The sequence below is a fragment of the Brachycentrus maculatus genome, unplaced genomic scaffold (genome assembly GCF_059751285.1).
Source record: "Brachycentrus maculatus isolate JH-2025_06_01 unplaced genomic scaffold, ASM5975128v1 h1tg000222l, whole genome shotgun sequence".
NCBI lineage: Eukaryota > Metazoa > Arthropoda > Insecta > Trichoptera > Brachycentridae > Brachycentrus > Brachycentrus maculatus.
In genome coordinates this window covers 1,311,362-1,337,106 of record NW_028280973.1, presented here as the reverse complement: position 1 = coordinate 1,337,106, position 25,745 = coordinate 1,311,362, and the positions used below count along the sequence as shown (strand labels likewise).

Here is a 25,745-nt window from a genome sequence, read left to right as displayed (position 1 = left end):
TGTGTAAATAATAAAAAAAAAACACAAATATTCCTCTTTTTTAAATAAAAATTTATGATTTAAGAAAGGCATGCACTCACGGGTGTCTCGATGATGAACATGTCGGGCACCTTGTGCGGGTGGGAGGCGTGCGAGTGCTGCGGGGTGCTGGTGCTCCACGCCGGCAGCAGCGCCTTGCGGGCGCGCTTGTGCGGCACCTCGTTCTCCTTGCCGCCCGTCTGCTGCGCCTGCTGCGGCCCCGCGCCCCCTCCCCCGCCCCCGCCACCCGGGGCCGCGCGCTTCAGCGAGCCCGAGATGCCCGAGTCGTACAGCATCTGGAACACACACACATACGGGCGTCAGTAAAATGAAGAAGAATATGGAACTCTGGGCATTTACAGGGCTTACGACGATCATAGACTGGTTACTGCATTTCATTCCGCTGCCTATAAATCAGTAAAGCAAATCGTATTAGTTTTTGATATCTCAACATAGATGAAGAATATGGAAGTCTGGGCATTTACGGGGCTTACGACCGTCATAAGGCTAGTTTAAGTTATGCCAAAAACATAGATGAAGAAGAATATGGAAGTCTCGGCATTTACAGGGCTTACGACAGTCATAGGCTGGTGATCACTTTACACATGTGTAACATTCACCAATTCTACCCATGATTGACAACCACACTACTCAAATTCTTGGAAGTTCTATATATATGATCCAATTTCGAAACATTGTACTTGAATCACTAGAATTTCACTAGAGACATCTACTGGTGAGATAAAAAAAACCTTTTAATTGAGCAGAAACTCTTTCATTTGTATGCGAGGTCTGAATCCTGGATTATAATCACATACATTAGAAACGCCAGAAAATAGCCTTTTAATTTTATTATTTTGGCTTTTAATTTGACCTGATAACTTATTTGGACAGTTAAAATATTGTAAAAGGATTTATTTACATTTATTGAATATCAACCTAGAGGTCCTCGACGGATGAATACCAATAAGGAACTCCAACCAACCATCAAGCAGAGAAAGCTGATGTACTTCGGACACGTCATGAGAAATGAAAAATATCGTCTTCTCTACCTAATCATACAAGGAAAGATTGAGGGGCGAAGAACTCAAGGACGCCCAAGGACATCATGGCTGAAAAAACCTACGACAACGGTTTGGCAGAGCACCAAATCTTTGTTCCGAGCTGCAGCATCAAAAGTGAAGATAGCCATGATGATCGCCGATCTTCGTTAGAAGTGGCACGGAAAGAAGAAGAATGTCAACTTGTTTCCGCCCATTACGATGAAAGGTCCTCTTGTTCCAATTGTGGTGAACGCCCGCGCGTTTACGAACATACAAAGTGACATCACCAAGTCTTTATAGGCCAAAGCAAAGCAGAGTACTTTCTCTCTTCCGCCACCGATGCCGTGACTGTCGATACGTACTACCTCTGTGTCTCGTGTAACCACAGTGTTGTAACATTTTATTGAATATAGTTTAGTAAATATCAGTGTAGAGTAGAAGCACGTAAATTTTACGTATCCTTAAATTTCAAGTCAACTTGTAATCAAAAATGTTTTGTGCTAAAATAAACGCGGATTGAGCATTTATCTTTTTCATGATTTCACCTAATGATCAATTGCAACTTCTGAGGAGATTGGAACGCGTGGGCCCGTGATCAAGTACCAATGGGCTTAGTAAGCGACCACAAAATCAGATCGGTCACGTGTCCTACCTGGCCAGCGGTGCTGTTGAAGGCGGTGCTGTCGAAGGTGGCGCTGGCCTCGGCCCCGGAGCAGTAGTGCGAGTCGGCGAGCTGCGCGCCCCCGGCCCCGCTCTCCTCGCGCCGGAACATCTCGGTGATGTCCTGCACCAGGTTGCCGGGCGACGGCGGCTCGTACTTCACCTGCCCCGACTTCTTCTCCAGCGCCGCCAGCGCGTTCTTGAACGGCGTCGGTGTCCTGCAATTTAATTAATCCTTAAATGCACGATCTCTGATAACAATAACTAAATGTCAAGAAAGTACTCACTGCGCCATCTAGTTATTAAAGGCTGACTTAATTCTAACACCTAGGTGTGTGATGAATATGCAACAGTATGAATTATAACAATTCTACTACTACTACTGCCATCACGCTGCTTCCCGCATGGGTAGGCAGAAAGGATGGAACGCCACACTCTTCTGTCCTGACATACGCTCCTCGCTTCCTTCACAGAAATCTAGTATCTCATAGAAATCTGAAGAGTAAGGGATGAACTTTACAAAACATCAGAAGACTGTTTACCTGGGAGTGTGCTGCAGCAGCAGGGCCCTGATGTTGGAACCGCTCGATCCATATATGTTCGGTGTCGGTGTGTGCAACGGACTTACTCCGCTCTCCTGTTTAGGAAAAAAAGGATATATTTTAAAACAGACACAGAACAGAAACAGACAGATTCTCAGACTGCAGTCTCCAATTTGAAACTCCTTTTTCAAACCCTTATCCGCACCCGATGGTGCATAGGGCACTGCACCATATAAATGCAGTGTTATCTTGATTTATTTATTTGTCATATGGTCATAAGTTGTCACATCACATCAATACAAATTACAACAATAGCACAAATACAGGTCAAAATGTTATAGGTCAAAATTTAAAAGTGTTATTAAACAGTGTTACTAAATCGTTAACACATGAATGAAATGTGATCAGCCCTACGCTTCGGGTACCAGTCCAAGGTTATATCGAATAAATATTAGAGTGAAAACACTCATATTTATCTGACCCTCACTGGGAATCAAACCTGGGACCAACAGTACGATAGCCGAGCGTGTTGACTACTTTTTGTTGTTTTTTAAACAGTTAAGTGATATGGTTCTCAAGGTTACACCTTGCATGTAGTTTTGAAACTGCACAAAGTACGAAAATGTTGGAATATGAACAGTCAAAGACTAATGATTGAAAACCGAACGGTAAGACGAATTGTGTCAACTTACTCTTACAGCGTGAGGGGATGATCTCTTCTCCGGGGTGGAGTGCGTCGGGGACTGGAAGGATTGGAGCGGGCTGTTGAAGAACTGCGACGGGCTGAAGGGAAGCTGCTTGATGGGAGTCGTGCTGAGGATCAGCTTGTTTGGCGTGTCGTCACTCAGCATCTGGGGAAAAATATTATTAAATCTCCTAATTAAATCAAAATGCTAAAAGACCAAATGCGCGAAAAAACACGAAGGAACTGATCATGGGGTACTCGTGGAAATTCACTATAGAACCTTTAGAGGTTAAGAAGAAACAAATAAGGATCCTAACCAGGACCTTAACAGGACACTGCAGACTGAGGAAGCACTTATCAGGTCAGTACTTAAATACAATACGGAGTTGAATCGTGGAACAAGTCAGCATTATGAACCCACTAGAGGCATTCAAAATGTGGCTACATTGTAGAATGCTACCATTCCATGGACCAATATAATCAGCAACGCACATATACTCCAAAGAGCTAGAGCAGGGAGACAGTTGCTGAGTGATATCAAGGTCCGGAAGGTGTCCTATCTGGGGCATGTGCTGAGAGGAGACAAGTACGAGCTATTACACATAATCATAAAAGGCCAAATAGAGGGTCGACAAGGTGTGGGCAGAACACAGATCTCCTGGCTCCGGAATATACGAGATTGGACGGGGATCAGGACTGTCGAGGCACTGTTTGGAGCTGTCCGAGGCAAGGACAATTACTCTCAAGTGATGGTTGACGTCAGGGGGACCTGACACAAATAGAAGAAGTACAACGACCAATCACAATATGGGGTACCGTACAGTGAGACTTTCATATTGCACGCTGAAAGGCAAAAAACGACAAAACGAAAAAAAAACAGATGTCAAGCTTAAATTTAGAATTTGCCTACTGCGTTAAGAGGATCAGCGGTTAGATGGTATTAAAGAGTACTTACCAAAGCATGGCTCGCAGAACTGGCATAGCCAGCTCCGATCTTCTTCATCTTGGCTCTCCTGAGGATGGGGGGCGGAGAGTTGTTCCTCGTGGAGCCGCTCTTGGCTGGTGAGACGGCTATCAGCGGCAACTCGCTAGGTTCGAATTTAACTGAAACAAAACAAATGTTATCATTGTTATCCCATACACTATTTGATGTATGAAGAAGAGGCGTGACATATAATGATAGATGATTTACAGCATTTTGAGTGTGTCCAAATACTTGTTCACAAAATAATATGATAGATGATAGTCAAACAATGGCTCCGACTGCTGTAGTTATAGTGAGCACTTTCTTAACTCACAAACTTCACCAAATCATGGCAGGGTGAAGGTATTGTTAAGCTAAGGAGGTTGTTGGTTTAGTTTCTTTGTGTAATTGTTTGGGAAATGGTGCTGAATAAAAAATGCTGAGAAATTGATTCTGTAATCTAAGTTCTGGGCGATTACAACCTCTCATTTTTAAATCACAATATGTATCTTTAAAAAACACATATTAAAGTGTTAATCAGTCTTGAAAAAGAAACGGTTACAGTAGAGTTTCAGTTATCCGACCTTCCGAGTTGTCCGACCCTCCGGGGCAATGCCCCTTTCCATTACCCGACTGCGCGCATTATATTCGCGCGCCAGGTGACAGTCCTCAGTCCTCAGTGCCTTTGCCGTAAGTGCATTTTAGTGTTATAGCTCGTTACATTCAGTTATGTTACATGTAGATATTTGAAAAGTTTTCAATGTGCAAATAAAATTAACACATTTTCAATGTCCTTTTCATAATTTTCCGTGTTATCCGACCTTGCCGCGGCCGGTTTAGGTCGGATAATCGAGACTCTACTATATAATAAAATATTTAATGTGATTTCAAAACAAAGTCATATTGTAATTATTTAATTATAATTACCTGGAGAAATTGGAACCGGTTTTAGATCCTCTTCCTCGTTGGACGTTTTGATTTTGGGATGTGGTACGAGAGCGTCGGACTTGACAGTCATTTCGTTCTCCAATATTTTCATCAAACTCGAATATCTGTAACAAAAATATATCAATAAGACCTTTTTCATCAGTGCGAGCGCATCGGCGTTTCCAGAGCCGAGCAGTGTGGAAGTTCACGTGTTGCGCTTCTGTCCGCACACTAATCCAAACTCAAGTCAAGATAGCTCCTACTGGTTCACTTTTAATAAATAATAAAACCCTTATCCGCACCCCAATGGTGCATAGGGCACTGTGACATATAAACGCAGTGTTATCTTGATCGTTTACACATGAAGGAAAGGTGATCAGCCCTCCGCTTCAGGTACCAGTCCAGGGTAATATTGAATAAATATGACAGTGAAAAAATCACTAATATTTATTTTACCCCCCTTGGGAATCGAACCCGGGACCTCCAGAACGGTAGCCGAGCGTGCTGACCATTACACTACGGAGGCGGACAAAAACTTCGGTTCAGTTTTAGTCTGTTGAAAAGTATCAGTTTATAGGAATAAACATGACAATGTACACACATTTGTTTAGCGCCATTTTGCCGGCACGGATTACTGTAGTAAAGGTGGTATTAACCTTTCCCGTACCGATCATTCAAAAATTACAAGTGATCCGAAGCGGTGTAACAAAAGACTCCAGTTCATATTTGTATAGAAATAGTAGTACGCGACTCTTAACTCAAGAGTCATAGATTCCACGTCCTTTCCAACGCGCAGCCGAGCGCTGACTAAGCGAGAGCGATACGATAATCGGATCAACCGAAAGTGGAGTAATCTAATAGTAAACCATATTTATTAGAGTGAAAGAAATAACATGTCGCTACCAGACAAAACATCCCGATATATAAGTATGTATAACTTGCCGTACTGGCTTATTGTGTTTTTATCAAAAGCAATATTTTGAAACATTTAACGATTTGATATTATAAATATAATTTTTTAGATTACAAAAAATATGGAGTAAGTAGCTCTTATAATACTTCTTCTCCATTTATTCCTTATTACTGAGGGTTGTGACCCTTGTGGAAGCAATGACTCTTCTCCAGTTATCCCTTGACTGCGCTCCAACCACTGAGTTGCCTGCTGCTGTCTTAACTTGATCGGTCCATCGGCCTTATAATACTAATGTTTTAACCCCTTATCCGCAAACCAATGGTGCATAGGGCACTGCATAATATAAACAGTGTTATTTTGATCGTTAACACACGAAGGAAACGTGATCAGCCCTCCGCTTCAGGTACCGGTCCACAGTAATATTGAATAAATATCAGAGTGAAAAATCACTTATATTTAATTGACCCACCCCCTGGGAATCAAATAAATAATCCGGGACCTAGAACGGTAGCCGAGCGTGCTGAACATTACACTACGGAAGCGGACAAAGGTTAACACATAGTCACTTGGTTAATAGTCACAGGTGAAATTGAGGTTAGAATGTTGGATACTGCTATGTGTGCCAAACACGCAGCAAATATCATCTAAGGTGAAACAGCCTGTGTTGAGTGTGACTCACCCGAATGACGAAGAGTCGCTCTTCTCCAGGACGACGACCCTCTCGCGGGCGCTGTCCCGGTCCACCGAGTGGATCTGCTTCCGCAGCAGCTCCCGGAAGTGCAGCACCTGGCGGCTGGTGGTCTGCTGCTTGTTGAGGAGCGGCAGCTGCAGCTGCGCCTGCTGCGCGGGCGCCGACTCGCTGGAGGCCGTGCTGTGGCAGCTGTTGGACGGGTCGTTGCTGTAGAACTCCACGGGCCAGTCCTGCGGGACAAACAAACATTAGCGCTGGTTTCAAACACTCTGTATAACTAATCGATTTGGATTTGTATTAGTAGAATGTTTTTGAAATATATTTTGTATATTAAAAGCATTGTTAACTTTGTGGTATGGTAATATACCACTCTCTTTACCATTCATCGTTCACTTTTATTTTTGTACAAATGTAAAACCGTAATAATTTTGTTTTAACGTTTCCGGGAGTACAAAAATTGATGTCCGACTTTCTCTGGGGAGTGGGTTCCTTTTACATGTTTTTTTTTCATTAAATTGATGTATTATGAAGATAGAAATTATGTTATATATAAAAAAACACCTATTGGAAATATTTTTCAATTATGACAAAATTACACACAAATATCCACAGATGTCATTGCTTTACAAATTACATCATACTAACTGACAGACGGACTTCGACATTTATTAACGTCGATACTCCTGTAAGGAAAATTCGCACTGACGTTCATTTCCGTCCATACTCCCGGAGAGGTTAATGACCGGATGATGGAATGATTACTCCGAAACCGGCAGTCACGAATAAGTGTTTACAAATATTATTTTTTGACATCTCATCAAAGATGAAGAAGAATATGGAACATGAACAAGTATTTGGACACACTCAAAATGTTGACAAGTGTTTACAAATTACACAAAGCGAAAGATGAATGATAAGGAGAGTGCGTTTTTTTAAATATCTATGATTTTACTTATCATTCATGTCTCAACGCATGACCGATTTGAGACAAGAGGGTTTCCTGCACCTAATAACAGAGAGAATGATCGAGAAAAAAAACGCCAGAGGATATCCATGCCCCACCCTCTCCTGTGATTAAAAAAAAAAAAAATTGCCATACATAAATAATGCCATTAAAATGCTCCAATTAATGCAATATTTTGCTGATTTATTTTGCATGGATTTGGAAATTATTTTTAATGGTTTTCATTTTGATCAAGTATCCTGACCTTTAAAACTGAAGCCCGTGAAAATGCATCAAAAGGTGACCCACCTTACCGTAAACCAAGACATCAAATACAAAGTCGATTATTCTATTACTATATTAAGTAAGGAATAAGCGTGAATGCAGCATCAAATTTTAATTTGTTCAGCAACACAATAAAAAGCACTTACAAATAAAAGCATGCAATACCAACACAATATATGTAGGCGTCTCTAAACAGTCATCTGTATTGTGCAATTAGTTTGTGAATTTTAACAGCGACAATGACAGCAACAAAAAAACACATTTATAACTACAATAATGCCATGAAAATTGATTACACCAAATAATCAGTTTATTTTTTAAAAAATAAAATAAAATGTATAAGTGAGAAATGAGGAATTTGATTATTTTTGTTTAATTCACCAAATCTCTCAACCGCTTAACTAAAGTGTTACAACTCAAAATTGATGATTTTTCACGAGATGCGTTTGTAGCACTCTTTGGGTAGTCATGTATATATCGGGAAGGCTTCATTCTAACTGGTTATTACAAAATAATAATAATGTAATAAAACCCTTATCCGCAACCCCATGGTGCATAGGGCACTGTGTCTTATAAACGCAGTGTTATCATGATCGTTTTACACATGAAGGAAAGGCGATCAGCCCTCCGCTTCAGGTACCAGTCCATGGTAATATTGAATAAATATTACAGTGAAAAAATCACTTATATTTATTTTTATCCCCCTTGGGAATCGAACCCGGGACCTCCAGAATGGTAGCCGAGCGTGCTGACCATTACACTACGGAGGCGGACAAAATTTTCCTGCGGCGGACGGATTTAAAAAAAAAAAAAAAAAAAATTACAAAATAGCACGGTAACATAACTTAATAAATTTACACTCCAAATGTGTCCATTTCAAATCACATATTATATATTGGTCACAAATGAGTGATATATTTTACTTAGATATAAATAAATGCCAATTATTTTTTGAGGCACAGTCTCCAGCTTTACTTGTCTAATTTCCAGATTATTACTAAGAATGACTAAAACTGTGTCCGTAAACCATTTTGGTACCTATTTTTCATTATTTATAATATGATTACATATTACACAATGCATCAAAATAATTATTATTTATTCAGAAAACAATCTATGGAAATGTAATATAATAAGCTGGTGAAATGTAGATGTTAATTTACTACCAAGAATTTTATTATTTCATAAAATAATGATACTAGAAAAAGATTTTTTTTTCATGGCATTATAAACACGGAAAGCAAACATAAATCGTAACAAATTATAACATAAAAATTATCAATGTGGATAAAAAATTTAATAAAGACTTCCATTAAAGTATTATTATTATTTTAATTTAGATCTATCCATTTCTAATTTGAATTTTACTTGGTATATACCACTATTTCTTACTTCGATGCATTCCAGATCATTATAGGAATGGTGTCTGATAATGACGAGAAATGCATTGAAATACATGTAACAATAAATTTTAAGAAAGAGTAGTATTTACCAAGTAAAATTAGAAAGGCTGTTAGAAAAAATTAGTATTGATGAAAAATATGCTAAATTTTTCGTGACATTGAAAAACACATTTAATTTTGTGTAGCACTGTTTAATTTTTTTACTAACAGAGAATATTATTTTTACTAAAACCGCTATCAAAATTTTAATAATTCTTCATACAAAATGTTGAATTATTTCTTTAATCAAATAAAGTTAGCTAGAAATTTGACAAATACAAAATAAAAAAATTTGATTATTTTAACGTTTTTAGATAAACCATTGTTTATCCTACCTAGATGATTAATTAAAATGTCAACTGACTCAAGATCAATCTATTCCATTCGATTGCTTGAGACGATTATCAAAATTATTGACACTCAAAACCACATGGGTTGTGATGGTTTAAAAACCTAATGGTTTAAAGAATAACCACCAAAAATATAGTCTTGTACTAAAATTGAATTTTGTCAATATTTAACTGAAGGAATATTTTTTATCCACATTGATATCAGACTGTGAAAAAGGTGAAACACTCGTGTATAGGAATTATTTACATTTTTCTATTAATGCTGATAACTTTTTGTGGTGGAGTAAAACCTAGATTAATAATGCAATGTTGGTGATTTATTATTTCTATACTATGTTTTTACTTGGCTTATATCGCTCACTCCTTTCATGAATGTCATAAATCAAAAATTGACAATTTTCAGTTGTGCATGTTAGTTGTGGCTTGATATTTATTTTTAATAGATTGTGTTATATTTTTAAACTTTAAAAACGTTCTACTGAAAAATCTAGTTTTTTTTATTTATTACGTTCTTGAAAGGAGTGAGCGATATAACAAAACATTTTAATTTAATTTTTGTGTGAAAGACTATTATGGAGTGTTTCGTCCTTTTCGCAGCCCGATAAAAAAAAAACAAAAACACGAGACAAACTAACATCGCTGAAAGCCAGCTTGACGGATTGGTTAGGACAGGCGGAGGAGGGGGGCGCCGGGTGGTCCGCGTCCAGCAGCTCGAAGCCGCGCAGCTCCACGAGCCGCGAGCAACTGGCCACGTCGCTCGAGCAGTTGCTGTACTGCGGCGAGTCACCCGGGTAGCCCGACCCCGCCAGCTGCCGGGACGCAAGCGCGGCTTCGCTACAACCCGAGCTATTCACATTGTGGGGCGCGGAGGTCCCGGAGATCCCGGAGACGGCGGCCTTGTAGGCGGCCGGCTTCGACCGCGAGTTTTTCCGCCTCCCGACCGAGTGAGAGGGCTCCTCGTTCTCGTACTTCCGCCGCATTGTCGAGTTCCAGTGGTTCTTGATGGCGTTATCCGTTCTAGAAAAAATTAACTAATTAACACACTGTTTGCGGTAAACGCTTAAGAGCATCTTTTACATACTGTCGGGAAAGAGCGTGAGACGCTTATAACCGTTCTATTTGCTTACTTTAGGTAGATTATTGAAACATAGTATTGAATAATTTTTCTATTAACACTAAACTAGTTGTGTGTAATTACATTAAACGCAATAAGTGGTATTATACAAGTGTTTAATTTTTTTTTAATAATCAACATGTCATTCCACAAAGTTTATGCCGAATCAATAAATAATATACTAATTTTTGTAAATTAAAAGCATTATTAACTTTGTGGTATGGTAATATAACACTCTCCTTATTCATCATTCACTTTGTGTAATACTAAATGTTATTACATAAAGCGAACGATGAATGATAAGGAGTGTTAAATAATATACTTTTGGCAGAGCGTGAGATGTAAAAACATTCTACAGATTGGAATTGGTTTTGCAGTTACTTTTGATTAGGTTACTGATTAGTATACTATTTGGGCTGATAACCGATCAAAGGATTATCGATCATATCGCGCAAGAATTGATGAAAATGCGTAATGAAATACACATTCCTTCTAGTCTCTAAACTGTTGTAGCCAAGCATACCCTGGAGAGAGGATAATACCCGCTTGCTTGCTTGAGAGAGAGGGTCGGGCTCACCTGCCGGGCAGCATCTTGGCGATCTTGGCCCACTGGTTGCCGAGCTGGCGGTGCGCCTGGTAGATGAGGCGGTCCTCCTGCTCGGTCCAGGCGGACTTCTTGATGCCCGGGTTGAGGTGGTTGTGCCAGCGCTCGCGGCACTGCTTGCCGATGCGCCCGCGCAGGTGCCGCGCTATCAGCGTCCACTTCTTGGGCCCGTACTTGTTCACCAGCTCCACCACCTTCTCGTCCTCCTGCAACGTACAACTTGGCTTATATTTCTGCATACATCGCTAATCAGATGCTTGTAAGGCCACCAGAAAAAGGTGGACAACTATCTCTGTACATATTTTTCTAAACTAACTTACATATCGCTCATTCCTTTCAAGAAACTTACAAATAAAAAATCGTATATTTTCAGTTGTGCGTGTTTTCGGAATGCCCAGAAAATATACTATAACCCAGGAAAAGAGGCATATTTTTAACTTAATATGTACCCGCTACAGGGCAGAAAGTGTTGTTTTTGCATTTTGAAGAAAAGGTATTGTTTGATTATTTTTTTAAACATACTAAATATTTTTTAAATGAAGAAAAAACCTCCAGATTTTACCTAAAAAGATCTGTTGCACAGTAAAAAGTTCAGTAAGTGGATTGATATTTATTTTTAATACATTGTATTATATTTTTAAACTTTAAAAACATTCTCCTGAATAATTATTTAATAAGTATTTTGATTTATGACGTTCTTGAAAGGAGTGAGCGATATATAAAATATAACCCATTCAAGGATCCAAAATAAACAAACTGAAAAAATACTTTATAGAAAGATATTTGTGATTAGTTATGAATATTTTCTCATTTGTTTTTTTTTAAACATGCTTCTTACCTTTTGTTTTAAAAAAATATATTTTCGTTTGTTATATTTTCTCATTTGTATTTCAATATCTGATTTCCTTTGCTTCTTATTTCCAGCTATATTCGGCTCATAAATTTGTTTTACCATTCTCTCCTCACTCATACGTTCCACATGTCCAAACCATCTAAACACACCTTATTTAATTTTATCAATAATGCTCATCTCAGCCATGCATTCTTTCCTCATTTCACCATTCGAACATCTGAGTGAAGAAGCACTTATATTTATTTTAACCCCCCTGGGAGTCGAACCCGCGACCACCAGAGTGGTAGCCAATTGCGGTAACCGCTAAATTATGCTGCGGGAATGATGTATAAACAAAAAATTATATTAAAAATTCTGAGAATATCATCAATTTTTTACTCTTGATATGAGATATTTCAATTTGTACCCATTAATTAGTATTTCGTTGATATATTGCAGAGACGATAAATTAATAATAATACTGTATCAGCCAATCAATGAAAAGGCATAAAAAACTCTCAATATCCATAAGTGTAATCCGATATTCGTGTTTATTTAAATTTTACATATTATTCCTTGAATGATTATGTAATGGAAGATTTATGCAGTATGCAAATAGTTGTTTCAGCTAAACCATTTCCTCGAGCCGAGGTGCGAAAACATCTAGTCGCCGAAAAAAATATTCAAATATTGTCCATGTTGGATGCCGGCGTGGAAAAAAACGGGGACGAAAAAGGCGGCAAAGTAGTCCGTTACGTTTCAAGGCCGCCAGTGTCAGATGGCGCTCGCGGCTCGCGGCACACGTGAAGTTTTACGATCGCGATTCGCCAATTCGGAATTTTACGATGCCGAATTTGAAATAGGATATTTTCACTCGAGAGGAACATCTGAATTAACACTGCAAATTTTAAATAAAGATTCCTTATGTGTTTTTTTTATAATTAAAAGCGTCAATTATTTGATGTGTCTTTTTTCATTTGCAGAATCGGAATGAAGTTGAACAGAAACGAAAAATGGAGGATGATATTTATAAAAGATATATATTACACAAATAATAATAATAATAATAATAATCGAATAATCGACGTCTGTGTATGAATGTGGAAGAGGCGAATATTGTGTGCAAAGACAGATTTGGTGTGGCGTTCTATTCACCTGCGGTAAAGCGGCGTGATGGTTAGTTAGTTAAAAACAATGAAAAATTCTTCCCATCATTGACAACCCCACAACTAATTTTTTTGTGAACTAGATGTTTTATTTTTTTTGATGAACTCTTATATGTATTGATCAATCTCGTGACACAATACATACGAGTTCACAACAGCCATCTATGTTGGATTGAGAAAAGCTTATGTATTTGATTATTTTAAAATTATATATATTATATTTTGTATATTAAAAGCATTGATAACTTTTATACAAATCGTAATATGTAATTTTATTTAAATGAACTGATGATGGAACGATTTTCCGCAACCGGTAGTCACGAATGAGTGTTTATAAAAGTGGTATCACAGTAAGTGAACAATGGATGATAAGGAGAGTGTTTTATTTATTTTAATTTGATGTTGCCATTCGGTAAAATTAAATGCTCAAATAATAAAAAAATATATAAATCAAATAATAGTATTGTAGCATGTTAGGGCGCCTGTATGCGTGCGGAGTACCTACCCAGCAGTCGGCAAGGCCGCAGTACCTACCTACCAGGATATTTAGTTGATTCGAATTTTTTATCTGCCAACCGAAGAGCAGATTTGAATTTGAATAACGAACAGCTGGACCGGTCCCGCGCAGTGACGTAACTCGGCTATGCATTATATTATTATTATTTTATTTTTTTTCCTTTCGTACGAGTCGCGGCCGCAGGAAAACGAAATGAAGAAGAAATCAATGGGGACGTGTCAATAATAAATTAACGTCGGGCATTCCTGAGTGTGTTTTTTTTCGCTGTTGTAATTTTGGACACACGTTACCGATGTTTCATTGAAATTATTATTCCGTAAGACGAAGGATGAAAAATAAGCTGCTCTCTTAGGACTAGCTTTTTATAATTGCGATGAGATTTTCGTATATTGAATATCAAACAAACTCATAAGCTCGTGAAGCTATAAGAAAGGAATGTAAGGCTGAACTAGGGATAATTGAAAAGATTAAGAAGAGTTCTTTAAGGTGATATGGACACGTGGAGCGAATGGATAACGAGAAAATGACTACGAAAGTGAATGTGGCGAATTCTTTCTTTCAATTTACATGCACCTAATACTGCTACTACTAAAATCACGCCGTTTCTCTGCAGGGGTAGGCAGAGATGATGGAACGCCACAAACTTCTGCGTATCTCGCTAGCTATCTAGCCATACATGCCCACCGAATTTTGACACCACCAGATTTAAGGTTCTGATTGCTCTGGTCGTGTTAAGTCTTTTTCGGCCGTCCTCGTTCTGTTCTCCCGTCCACATTCGCCAAATATACTTTCTTAGTCATTTTCTCGTTATCATATATAAAACATGTTCTTAGCTAGAAGGAACAAAAAATGCTAGTTTTGAGTTTGCTTAGATAAGAAATTTTCCAATAAAAAAAAAACATTTTTAGAGTGGACTACGCGCTTAAGCCAAGGTTAAAAATAAAACAACATTAGCGACTTAAAAAAATAGTTTAAGTAAATTAATAAATTGCGTTGGTGAAATAACAACTATAAATAAATAAAAAGACCTTTGACCAACAATGTGGCCTGCTCGTAAAATAACAAGTCGAGTGTTACAAGTGCAAAAAATCAAGTGGAATAGTATTGAAACAGAGAGTGAATAAAAAACGAGAAGTGAGTCTCGAAAATTCGTATGTAAGAGTATGTAGCATGTGTGCCTGGGTATGTCTCGAGTAGCCAAGGAAACGCTCGTTATAATAGACAAGAAAAAATAATGGAAAATATATGCAAAATTATTCCGAGAAGGTGTATGTATATGCGCAAGAATGCAACGCGAATTGAGGTAAGTAAAGAGTGTGTTTTTTTAGAGGTTTGATTTTTAAACTGGCAACACTGTTTTACAGATTGTCAATTTGACAGTTGACAGTTGATTTGTAGTCAGTAAGTTTTGCCATTTCCCCACGAATGGAATGAATGACTATTATGCGCGTTGTAGGTTCGTTGAATGGGCCGAAAACAATATTCAGCTTGATCCTATTTTTCAATGCAAATTTTTTTTCACCGATGAGGCACATTTTTGGTTAAATGGCTATATCAATTAGCAGAATTTCCGAATTCGGAGTAGAGAAAACCAAGAAGCCTTTGTCGAGACGCCCTTACATCCATTAAAAGTCGCTGTTTGGTGTGGTTTATGGGCAGGTGGAATCATTGGCCCATATATTTTTTGAGACGATGCCGGCCAGAATGTTAGGTCTATGGAGAGCGCTACGAAACCATGATTACTGACTTCTTCGTACGTCAGTTGAACGGCATTGATGCGACAGAACTGTGGATTCAACAAGATGGCGCAACATGCCACAGGGCGGGTGCAACCATCAATTGATTGGGGCAATTTGAATTTGTATACCTCTAAAAGAAACACCCTATATAATGAGTATATATATATGTTATAGTACGCGGACAAGTTGATAATCGGGAATGGAATAAAAGGATTGAAGTCATCATCTATAAATAAGTAAATAAAAGTATCCAATGGGACGTTGCGGAATCAGTCGCGGTCGATTTTGCAAAACAACTACAATTAAATAATTTGTGCCAACTAGCATATAACAGCCGGCTAGTACGGTGATGGCTCGCACAACGAATACCTCGTATAACAAACATTCTGTTCATCCATTACGCGACTCACACAACGAACCTCGATTTACATAACGGACTATATCGTATTTCATCGAAGAACACCAAGAAGAGCTGAAAATTAAATAGCTACAAGCACTTCTAGACCAGCTAGATGCTTCATCCTACAATAAGGAGGATCAATCAAATCAATAAATCTTAACTGCTGGCATCAAGGACATCCTGGTCGAATGGTGACAAGTTCGGGAGTTTACCAACACTCCACTATCCAAATTCAGATTAGGCCAACAGGATCAACGATGTCTACAATGACACCCCTGCCCATTATTTCCGGCAGGTGTTGAAGAAGAGAGAAAAACAGACAACCTTGGAAAGGTTTTTCAAGAAGCCCAATAAGCAAAGGATAAAACAAGAGGATTTGATCCTACAAGCCTAGGTAATATTAAATAAATATTACAGTAAAAAATTGTGAGAGCGAATTTTTATGTTAGGTACAGTATCATATTTTATGCTACAGAACGAAGTATTTTTTCAACATGTATTATTAGGAGAAAACTCGTTTCACATAACGAAATTGCTCTTCGAACGAATTGAGTACTTATGCGAGACATCACTGTATTGCCCTACTCCGTGGAGATGGAATTTGCTCGTTGCCTATTGTCGCATTTGGTGCAATTAGCCCCATGTGAGCTGCTGTAGAACTATAATCGAAAGTGTCGTGGTAAGTTGAAGCACAGATTATTTTTACGATGTGAATAATCCTTACCAAAACAGTATTAAAAATATAAAGTAACAAATTCCTGTACGTCAGCAGTGATAACGAGACGATGTGCTTTTGGTCACTTGAGCCTTGAGACCAAAAATACACGACGCCATTGTTTGTTGTATCTATAAAAATAAAAAGTAAAAATTATTGACTACATATACTACAAGACTCGCATTATCCCGAGTTTTGACGATAGTGAATGTTACACAGTGTATAAAAAGAACACTTAAACTAGTCAATGACACGTCGTAGGTCCTGCAAATATCCAGACCGCTTTATTAATCGCATTTCAATAACTTATTCATCTTTGTTAAGATAGCATTAAAAAACTAGATATAAAATTACTCTCTTTGTAAACAATGAGAAAAATGCTACGGAGGTTTTTCTGTAATTTTCTTTCAACTTATTTTTTTTTAATTGTTTTTTTTATAAGATACTCGTATATTTAAAAATAAAATTAATGGATAAAAAAATAAGAATAATTTTATGCTAAACTTTTCAAGGCTAGATTATGAAAATGAAACATATTATTCAATAAACATCTAAAAATAAGACCACCCAAAAAACAACAGATAAAATTAATGAAAAAAAAACGGACAATAAAAATAATTTCACCAAATATTATCAAGGTTAAAAGTCATTTAATATATTTTTTAAATTACCCGTATACGAGAGAAACTTCATCATCAGGATAGATCAAAATATACTAAGCATTTCAGAATAATCATCACACTACAAAGTATGCCGCCTTATCCTCACAGCTACAGAATATAATTAAACTTTTTACCGCCACTGGATTGGTTCATTAGTTATAAAAGTGGCGAATGTTCATCTGGAATCCGGGGGTTCATTCAAATATGTTTCGAAGGCATTTGGTACCAAGAATACCAATTTTGGTAATCTTACAACCGATTGTAAATAAAAACGTATGTAGCGCAGAGCAAAAACTATATGATTCCATTAGGGATCTTTAGCCGCAATGGAGTGTGATCTGGTGTTATGAAATAATTATAACGAAAAAAGGGTTATAAATATGTTTAAAGTGCCAAAAAACCAGCGAAGATCAAACATAGGAACGAATAAGGTATGATCGTTAATGGCTTTTGGGAAAACGGAACGAATCGAATGATTCATTTTAATATGGATGTAATACAATGTTAAAATAATCACACGAAAAAACGTTTGAAACAAAAAGTAAAATAGTTTTAATTAATAAAGCAAAAACTCGATCCTTGCGGAACGCCAGATGGAAGAGGTAGTATGATATCTGAATGGGAGTACAGGGTATTCAGGAGGAATAGAGATTACTATAAATGCTACATGCCTTTGTGAAATTCCAAACAAACGTTACAGCTCTGAAACTATTTATTATTATTTCATTATTATTATTTAATCATGTTTTCTATTCTTAAGAAGTTATCAGAAGACCTTTGTAGTTTTTACTCAATCCACGGTTAACATTTTTTTAAATTTTAAATATTGCATAGTATGTACGATTTACGACAAATAAGTTTTTGAGCAAAATTTGCAATTTACGAATTGTAAATTTGAATTTTCTAATATTTGATAGTAAAAATGTGAAAATACCCCTTACGCTATAAAAAAACGCGCAGCTTGAAGGATCGTCGAAACATGAATGAGATACCAAAATTGCGCATTGTAAAAAATACGAATTCAATGTCACGAAGGTTCTACGATATTTCGATTGGCCACTGACGGAGAACGGCAAAAATCGAAACTCGTGTCAACGGCCACTCTGAATTCGATGATAAAATATTAATAAATATTCATAATTTCGCGTGTAAATAACGCCTAATAAAGTCAATATAACACGGGTATTTGAGTAGAAGGAGCATCATTTCACCATATCAAAGTTCCATGAACTTGAAAATGTAATTTAACGAGATTTTGGTCGACTAGTAAAACGACCCTGCTGCCAACAGATGAATGATACTGTTTACCGAGTGGGCGATCGTATCAATGAGAAAAAAATGTGTACACTATACATAGTGATTAACGAAGACGTAGGCGTACAAAATCAGCGTTGGATACATAGTCCAACGTAACTTATTCAAAAAACTGCTTGATTTATAGGATTCCTGAATGGATTATTAAGGCAACAAGTCGCAGGCATCCAGGAAACACAAAATGTCGGACATTGTTTAGTTATGAATGGGTGTGGACATGACCGAGACGCAGAAACTGAATCAGTGCCTGCTTTCAACACAGTCCACGTCCGAGGTACGAGAATTCGTCAAAACAAATAGCGGGGAAGGTATAAAGTATCCAGGCGACAGCCACCGGCCACGGAGCGCTCGGTGGAAATTTACCGAATGTTGAATGTCACCACTGCCGTATATTATAATGGAAGACCAAACTGGGGATTTGCATACAAATACAAGATCGTCGCGACGAACAATTTCAAATTCAAGCGAGCCGTTTCAACTGTATACAAGTATGCTTGGTATGTAAGAGCATACCATTCGTACCACCATTCCGTTAATGTTAAAAGTTTCAATATTATATTATTTATTACATCGGACACTGGACTATTTACCCTAGGGATGAGATGTCAAATTTAAAGGTGTCTAAACTTGATAAGAAACATGTATCATTCTTCCCTTTTTTATGAAAGAACATAAAAGTCTGAGCATAGTCCTTTTAACTTGAATTGTCCATATCTCGAGATATACTACTACTACTACTATCTCGCCGTTTCCCCGTAGGGGTATGCAGAGAGGATGGACTTCTGTCCTGACATACGCTCCTCGCTTCATTCACATCCATACACTTAGTCATACATGCTCTCCGATTACGCAGACTTTTGACACCATCAGATTTTAGGTTCTGACTGATCTAAGCATGCCGAGTCTTTTTCGGCCGTCCTCGTTCTGTTCTCCCGCTCACATTCGCCACATAAACATTATTATTAATTGTTTTTTTCATTTTTTTTTGTGTGTATATTAGGATAAGATAGATTAAAAAAACAACAATAAAAAACGAGTGTAAAAAGAACTCCACCGACAAGACATAATATGTTAATAATATAATTTTTTTAAATGTATACAGATTACGTAAGAAAAAACATAAACAAAATCATTCTCTCGTTATCCATTCGCTCTACATATCCATACCATCTGCAAGAACTCTTCTTAATCTTTTCAATTATCCCTAGTTCAGCCTTACATTCCTTTCTTTTATCTTCGTTTTTAATTCTCTCATACAATGATTTTATATATATATATATATATATATCGTAGTCATACAGGAGAAAGTGACCAAGTGCATTTTTTTTACAAAAACGTGATTATTGACTAATTGTTATCTCACTAGCTTAATACTGCCCTGAAAAAATTCCAAAGCGATTTTAAACATGGAAGTATAATATGTTGACTTGTTAAAAATGACCAACTGCATTGATGTTTATTTTGTTGCCAAGCAAAAGTGACTTAAATGGCCCTCCTGAACATTTTACGTTTTGTTAGTTGGTCTTTCTCCTGTACGACTACGATATATTCGTCCGAGTACAGTTCAATAATTAGACTAAAGTATAATTAGACTAAAGAAAGAATACGGTGAACAAACCTCCTTGGTCCATGGTCCCTTGACCAGATCCGGATCTACGACTTTGGTCCATCTCTGCAGGCACTGTATGTCAGACCTGTCCGTGAAGTGCGACGCTATGATGTCCCAGCGCTCCTTGTGCTCCTCCACGAGCACCTTGAGCTGGTTGTCCTGAGGGAGCAAACATACCGAAATCAAAACAGATACCTGCTAGACGAAAAAAAATACGATTCGCTCTACTGATTTATAGGCAGCGGAATGAAATGCAGCAATACCCCTAGGAAGGTCGCGAGACTAATCAGTGGTTATGTGCTACGCAGCCCACGAACAAAAAAAGAGTTGCTGCTCAATAAAAAAATATGTTTCTTCTTGTCACCAATAGATGTCTCTAGTGAAAATTCAAGTGAATCAAGTACAATGTTTCGAAATTGGATAATATATTAGAATTTCTAAGAATTTGAGTAGTGTGGTTAGCGAGTGTTTTTGCCTAGAATTTTCACTCATGAATTACATGAAATTGTAGTAACTTTAAACATAAAGCGTAAATCCACTCACGAGTAGGCATAGGCTATGAAACTTAAAAAGTTGAAGCCTGAGTAGGGTCATGATAAGCGGTGTTGCATAAGCCGTAGCTAGATTTCAGAATCACTTGGACGTTAGGTAATTAAAAAAAAAGAGTAGAGTGGTTGTCAATCATGGGTAGAATTGGTGAATGTTACACGCGTGTAAAGTGATTACCAGCCTATGACTGTCGTAAGCCCTGTAAATGCCCAGACATCCATATTCTTCTTCACCTATGTTTTTGGCATTTGGCAGTGTTAACTTAAACTAGCCTATGACGGTCGTAAGCCCCGTAAATGCCCAGACTTCCATTTTCTTCTTCACCTATGTTTTTGGCATTTGGCAGTGTTAACTTAAACTAGCCTATGACGGTCTTAAGCCCCGTAAAATGCCCAGACTTCCATATTCTTCTTCATCTATGTTGAGATATCAAAAAAATAATATGAAATACGATTCGCTTTGCTGATTTATAGGTAGCGGAATGAAATGCAGTTATACCCTTGGGAAGGTCGCGAGACTAATCAGTATTTATGTGCTGAGCGGTCCACGAACAAAATAACAAAAGATAAACACGATACCGAACGCAGTGCTAATCACGCTAACTTGGCATAGAAAGGTAGAAGTAAAATAAACTTTAGTTAAATTATTAAATATAAAAAATAAAACATATTAAAGCTTTCAGAGACCTTCTTCCCCGTCTTAGTCCCCATTACAGAGGGTTCTGACTCTTGTCCAAGCGATGACTCTTCTCCAGTTATCCCTTGACTGCGCTTCTATATCTAGACATCCATATTCTTCTACGTCTATGTTGAAGTGTTAAAAAATTTAAAAATAACTCCCAGAAACCCAGATTTGTGAACAAGGATTTAGACACGCCCAAAAATATTGTGAACGAACAGTTAAATCCAATGTTTGTACAAACAAATATCATTTCTAAAACGAGATTTTATTTACAAAGTTAATCTTATAAAATAATGTTTATTTTTTGTTATTAAGTTTGATGAAGCTTTTACTATAAATTGTCATATTATTACAACCGGAAATATGTATTATATTTCCACGAACACGACAGTAAAGTCAAAATTTTACTTTTGATCCGACACTATGTGCGGAACGTAAATGGAGGAATTCTTTTTATATCAGGTTTAGAAAATAGCATTTTGTTTGATTTATTCGATAGAGCTTCAGGAAATGTACGCGATGTAAATATTTAGTAGAAGGTATCTCACAGAGGGTCGCGAAGAGTTAGTAATTTCGTCGGAAATAAAACCAAAACAAAGGACTCGGGACGTATTCAAATGCTGAAGCTTCAGGTACCGCGATCCACGATAAGAAGGAAGGGTACAATATAATGATGACGCTTCTAGCATTAAAGAAACAGGTTCGGACCCCCCTTTATAAATTAGATTTAGGGGTGAATGCATTCGATGCATCCAAACAGCCCTTACCTGAGAACTAGTCCTCAGGTAAAGTAATAATTTATTACGTTTGATAATCTTCCCTAGTCTTCGCACGAAAGGGTTCAGAGGTAAAAAATTGGAAGCTGGGATAAATAGTCGTGACTAGACGAAAAGATCTCCTTTGTTAATCATTAGAAGCAATTTATGGATCTAAATCTAAAAGATGAAGGGTTTTTATAGCTAGAATATTAAAAATAAAAATAAAAGCACACGAACTCGGGTTTATCGGTAAGCGACTCATAATTACGGAAGATATACCAGCGGGATGTAAACCCTAAAGCAAATGGAAACCCAATTGTTCTTTGCGTAATGCATCAATAATTCTTAATTTGGCTCGGTTTATGGTATCGCCATTCACACCCTTCCGAGCAAAAATTTTAAATAAAGTAAAGCCGAACATCCATCCGACCGTTCGACGGATCGTTGAATTTTCTTAGAAACCTCTTTGTAAAATTTAAACCCTAAGGACGAAAGAGTTTCCCCAAAGGTAGGTAAAGTGGCCGGGGCATAAATATTATTTGTTCGCTTCTATGTGCTATTATTGTTTAAAAAACCTTTCACGGCTTCTGAGAATAATTTACCGCCGGTGATTCTCGTCCGAAAAGACTTTTAGAATGTTTATACAATTCCCATGTTTGAGAATGCGTAAGAGCAAAGTGTTGTTGACGCAATAACGTCAGCTGTTTATAGTTCAATTGAACGTAAACTCAAATAGATCTGGAGTTGATGACCAAGGAGATTGACAAACCAGTTTGTCACGGTCATGCGGTTAACGTGGTATATCACTTCTGCTTAATACAACAAGCTTATGAACATAGCGCCCGACAAAACGCCAAGATAAGGAACATTATAAATATTTCATTTCAAAGTTAACAAAAAAACTCGAGGGACCAATTGACAACGTGCAGAAACTGTACAAGAAAATAAACAGGCTCGAATTTATTACACCTAGGATTTTAGGTTTTTAAAGCAGCTTTTAAATAATAATAATACTAGCAAACGTTACACGGATAGAATAAATATCATCAAACTTGTTAGTCGAATGTCATCGCAGGCGCTTAAAAAAACAGCTTTTCTTGGAACCGAAGACATTTTTTCTATCTAAAGAAGCATTAGGCTCGCATAATAGAAAAGGACGATGTATCGGACACATGTGGCTTTTGCTAAAGTATCAGATACGTATGGTAACAAAATTAAATTACAAACAAAGCAACCGGTTTTCGATATTCGGCAAATATTGAAACGCCATGAGAAATCACAAGTAATCGGGCACGTTTTGAACGCTGGCCATTCATAAATCACCGGCGAACAATTGTCCGCACAAACCGAAGCTCGTTATACTCGCGTGTAATATATATAACCACGGGCCTTAGAATTTGCGCCGGGACGGTTTACCCGCGATGTAAATTCAATATTAAACTATTTAACAAATGCTGACCGCATAATTAGGACCATGTTGTCGGCGGACTACTCTAAATGAAGTCGAAGCTCAATCATTAGACGTAACGAGTGTTTTGTGATTACACTTCTGCAAAACAACAATCTATCATTAAGCAAATGGACGCGAACGAGATGAATGCGCCGAAAAAAATAATGGAGAATCCTAAACCATTTATTAAAAAACCTCTAAAACCTATGAATCGTTTTAATTAACTCGACGAAGCGCTGGCCCAATACACAATATGGAAATGAATCACTCAAATATAAAGGACGAAAACAAAACGAGCAATCAGAATAGGCTCTTGTATATTAGGATATTGGAAAGATACTGCATGGATTGGGCATTTAAATAAAAAAGGATGACAATAGAATGGTTAAATCTGTAAGGATAAAAATCCTCAGGGCAAAGACGGTTAAGAAAAATTTGGTAAGACCGAAACTTTTAAAATTGGTATTGTAACTCTACGTAACCGGAGAGTACCTAAGACAAGATGTAAATTTTAAAGTAAGGTAATATTGAACGCCAGTAAAAACGCGTACGGTATTCCGAACTCTGCCTATCATCAAGGAGCAATGGCTATGATGATTCAATATGTATTTGATTTAACCCCTCTATGATTCAATTTCGCTATACACGTCCATACCATCGTAAAACACCATTCAAATTTTTATCTGAAATGCTTATCTAAGCCGCAGATTATTTCCGTATTTCTCTGTTTGTACATCTGTCATTTTATTTTGCCTTGTCCACGATTCGTCTCTATAAGGCAAAGGTCGTACGGAGACAGCTCAATTAACTTGCTCTATTACTTAAGCTTCGTCGTTGATTGAAGTTTACAAACACTTGACAAGACTTCTACCCAGGATTGACAAAAACACACTACTCAAATTCTTGGAAATAGCTCTATAACTATATTGTTTAAATTCGAAACATAGTGCTTGAATTCACTAGAATTTCACTAGAGACATCTATTGTGAGATGAACGAATATCTTAATTTGTTAACGAATAGAAGATAAGTTATTTGAATAGAAGTATAGTTAATTGCCCAGTACGTCGTTTGTTACATATTCCGGGATTTGTCATTTTATTCGGTGTGTTATGTTTCTCCTTCCAAACAATGATTGATGTAGAAAGTATCCATACCTCGTCCTTGCTCCATCTGCCCTTGTTAATGAACTTCCTGTTGACTCCGCCCTTCGTGGAGACGGCCTCATCAGTGGCGGCGGAGTCGTCAGATGATTCATCGATGCTCTCGCTGTCATAGCCGGAACGACTGGAACAGGACATTCAAATTACTCAAAAGGGCCAAATATACAGACAAACAGAGTTAGACTCAATAGGATAGTACAATTTTTGTTGTTGATATCTCAACATAGATGTAGATGTCAATGATGGATTGTACACACTAGTTGGCATTAACTTACATGCCCCGCTGACAGTGATATGGACTTTGAAACCATTAGTAATCATTTTTATCAATAATTAAAGAAAACACTTCGTTTTTTACCACTTGAGTTTAATTATAGACTACATGTTTCAGAAGCTAAACTTCCATCATTCAGGTCTGTATAATAACTAAAATATAAAATATAAAATTGTTCTATAAATAAGGATAGGGGGAAAGTAAGGGGAAGGGGTTAGTCAAGGAACGGAGTTTGAAAACAAAGGAAAAATTGAAAGCAATGGCGAAGAATTTTGAAACAATATATTATTTAATAAATTATTATTAGAATTCAGGTTTTTTTGTATTTCTAAATTTTCAAGATAATTCTAATAATAATTTATTAAATAATATATTGTTTCAAAATTCTTCGCCATTGCTTTCAATTTTTCCTTTGTTTTCAAACTCCGTTCCTTGACTAACCCCTTCCCCTTACTTTCCCCCTATCCTTATTTATAGAACAATTTTATATTTTATATTTTAGTTATTATACAGACCTGAATGATGGAAGTTTAGCTTCTGAAACATGTAGTCTATAATTAAACTCAAGTGGTAAAAAACGAAGTGTTTTCTTTAATTATTGTAACATGTCTTACCACAAAGTTAATGCCGAAACAATAAATAAAATATCATTTTTATCATTGATTTATTTATTAAATATTAAAATCTAATACTGATTTTTTGGCTCTACCAAACTGTATTTAATTGTTAAAAAACA

General features: G+C 37.2%; 1 protein-coding gene across 4 annotated transcripts in view; it reads right to left on the bottom strand.

Moving 5' to 3' along the window:
• Positions 1 to 25,745, bottom strand: part of LOC148306855 (myb protein-like) — a 177,405-nt gene that overhangs the window by 15,283 nt on the left and 136,377 nt on the right. For all 4 annotated transcript variants that reach the window (XM_088264265.1, XM_088264267.1, XM_088264269.1 and 1 more), the window contains 11 exons: positions 24,730 to 24,859; positions 20,145 to 20,294; positions 11,155 to 11,387; positions 10,099 to 10,480; positions 6,432 to 6,673; positions 4,840 to 4,964; positions 3,904 to 4,052; positions 2,956 to 3,114; positions 2,264 to 2,358; positions 1,714 to 1,939; positions 81 to 314 (listed from right to left, as the gene is read on the bottom strand). In XM_088264265.1, the coding sequence (XP_088120391.1) occupies positions 81 to 314; positions 1,714 to 1,939; positions 2,264 to 2,358; positions 2,956 to 3,114; positions 3,904 to 4,052; positions 4,840 to 4,964; positions 6,432 to 6,673; positions 10,099 to 10,480; positions 11,155 to 11,387; positions 20,145 to 20,294; positions 24,730 to 24,859 (2,125 nt within the window). The remainder of the gene's footprint in view (positions 1 to 80; positions 315 to 1,713; positions 1,940 to 2,263; positions 2,359 to 2,955; positions 3,115 to 3,903; positions 4,053 to 4,839; positions 4,965 to 6,431; positions 6,674 to 10,098; positions 10,481 to 11,154; positions 11,388 to 20,144; positions 20,295 to 24,729; positions 24,860 to 25,745) is intronic.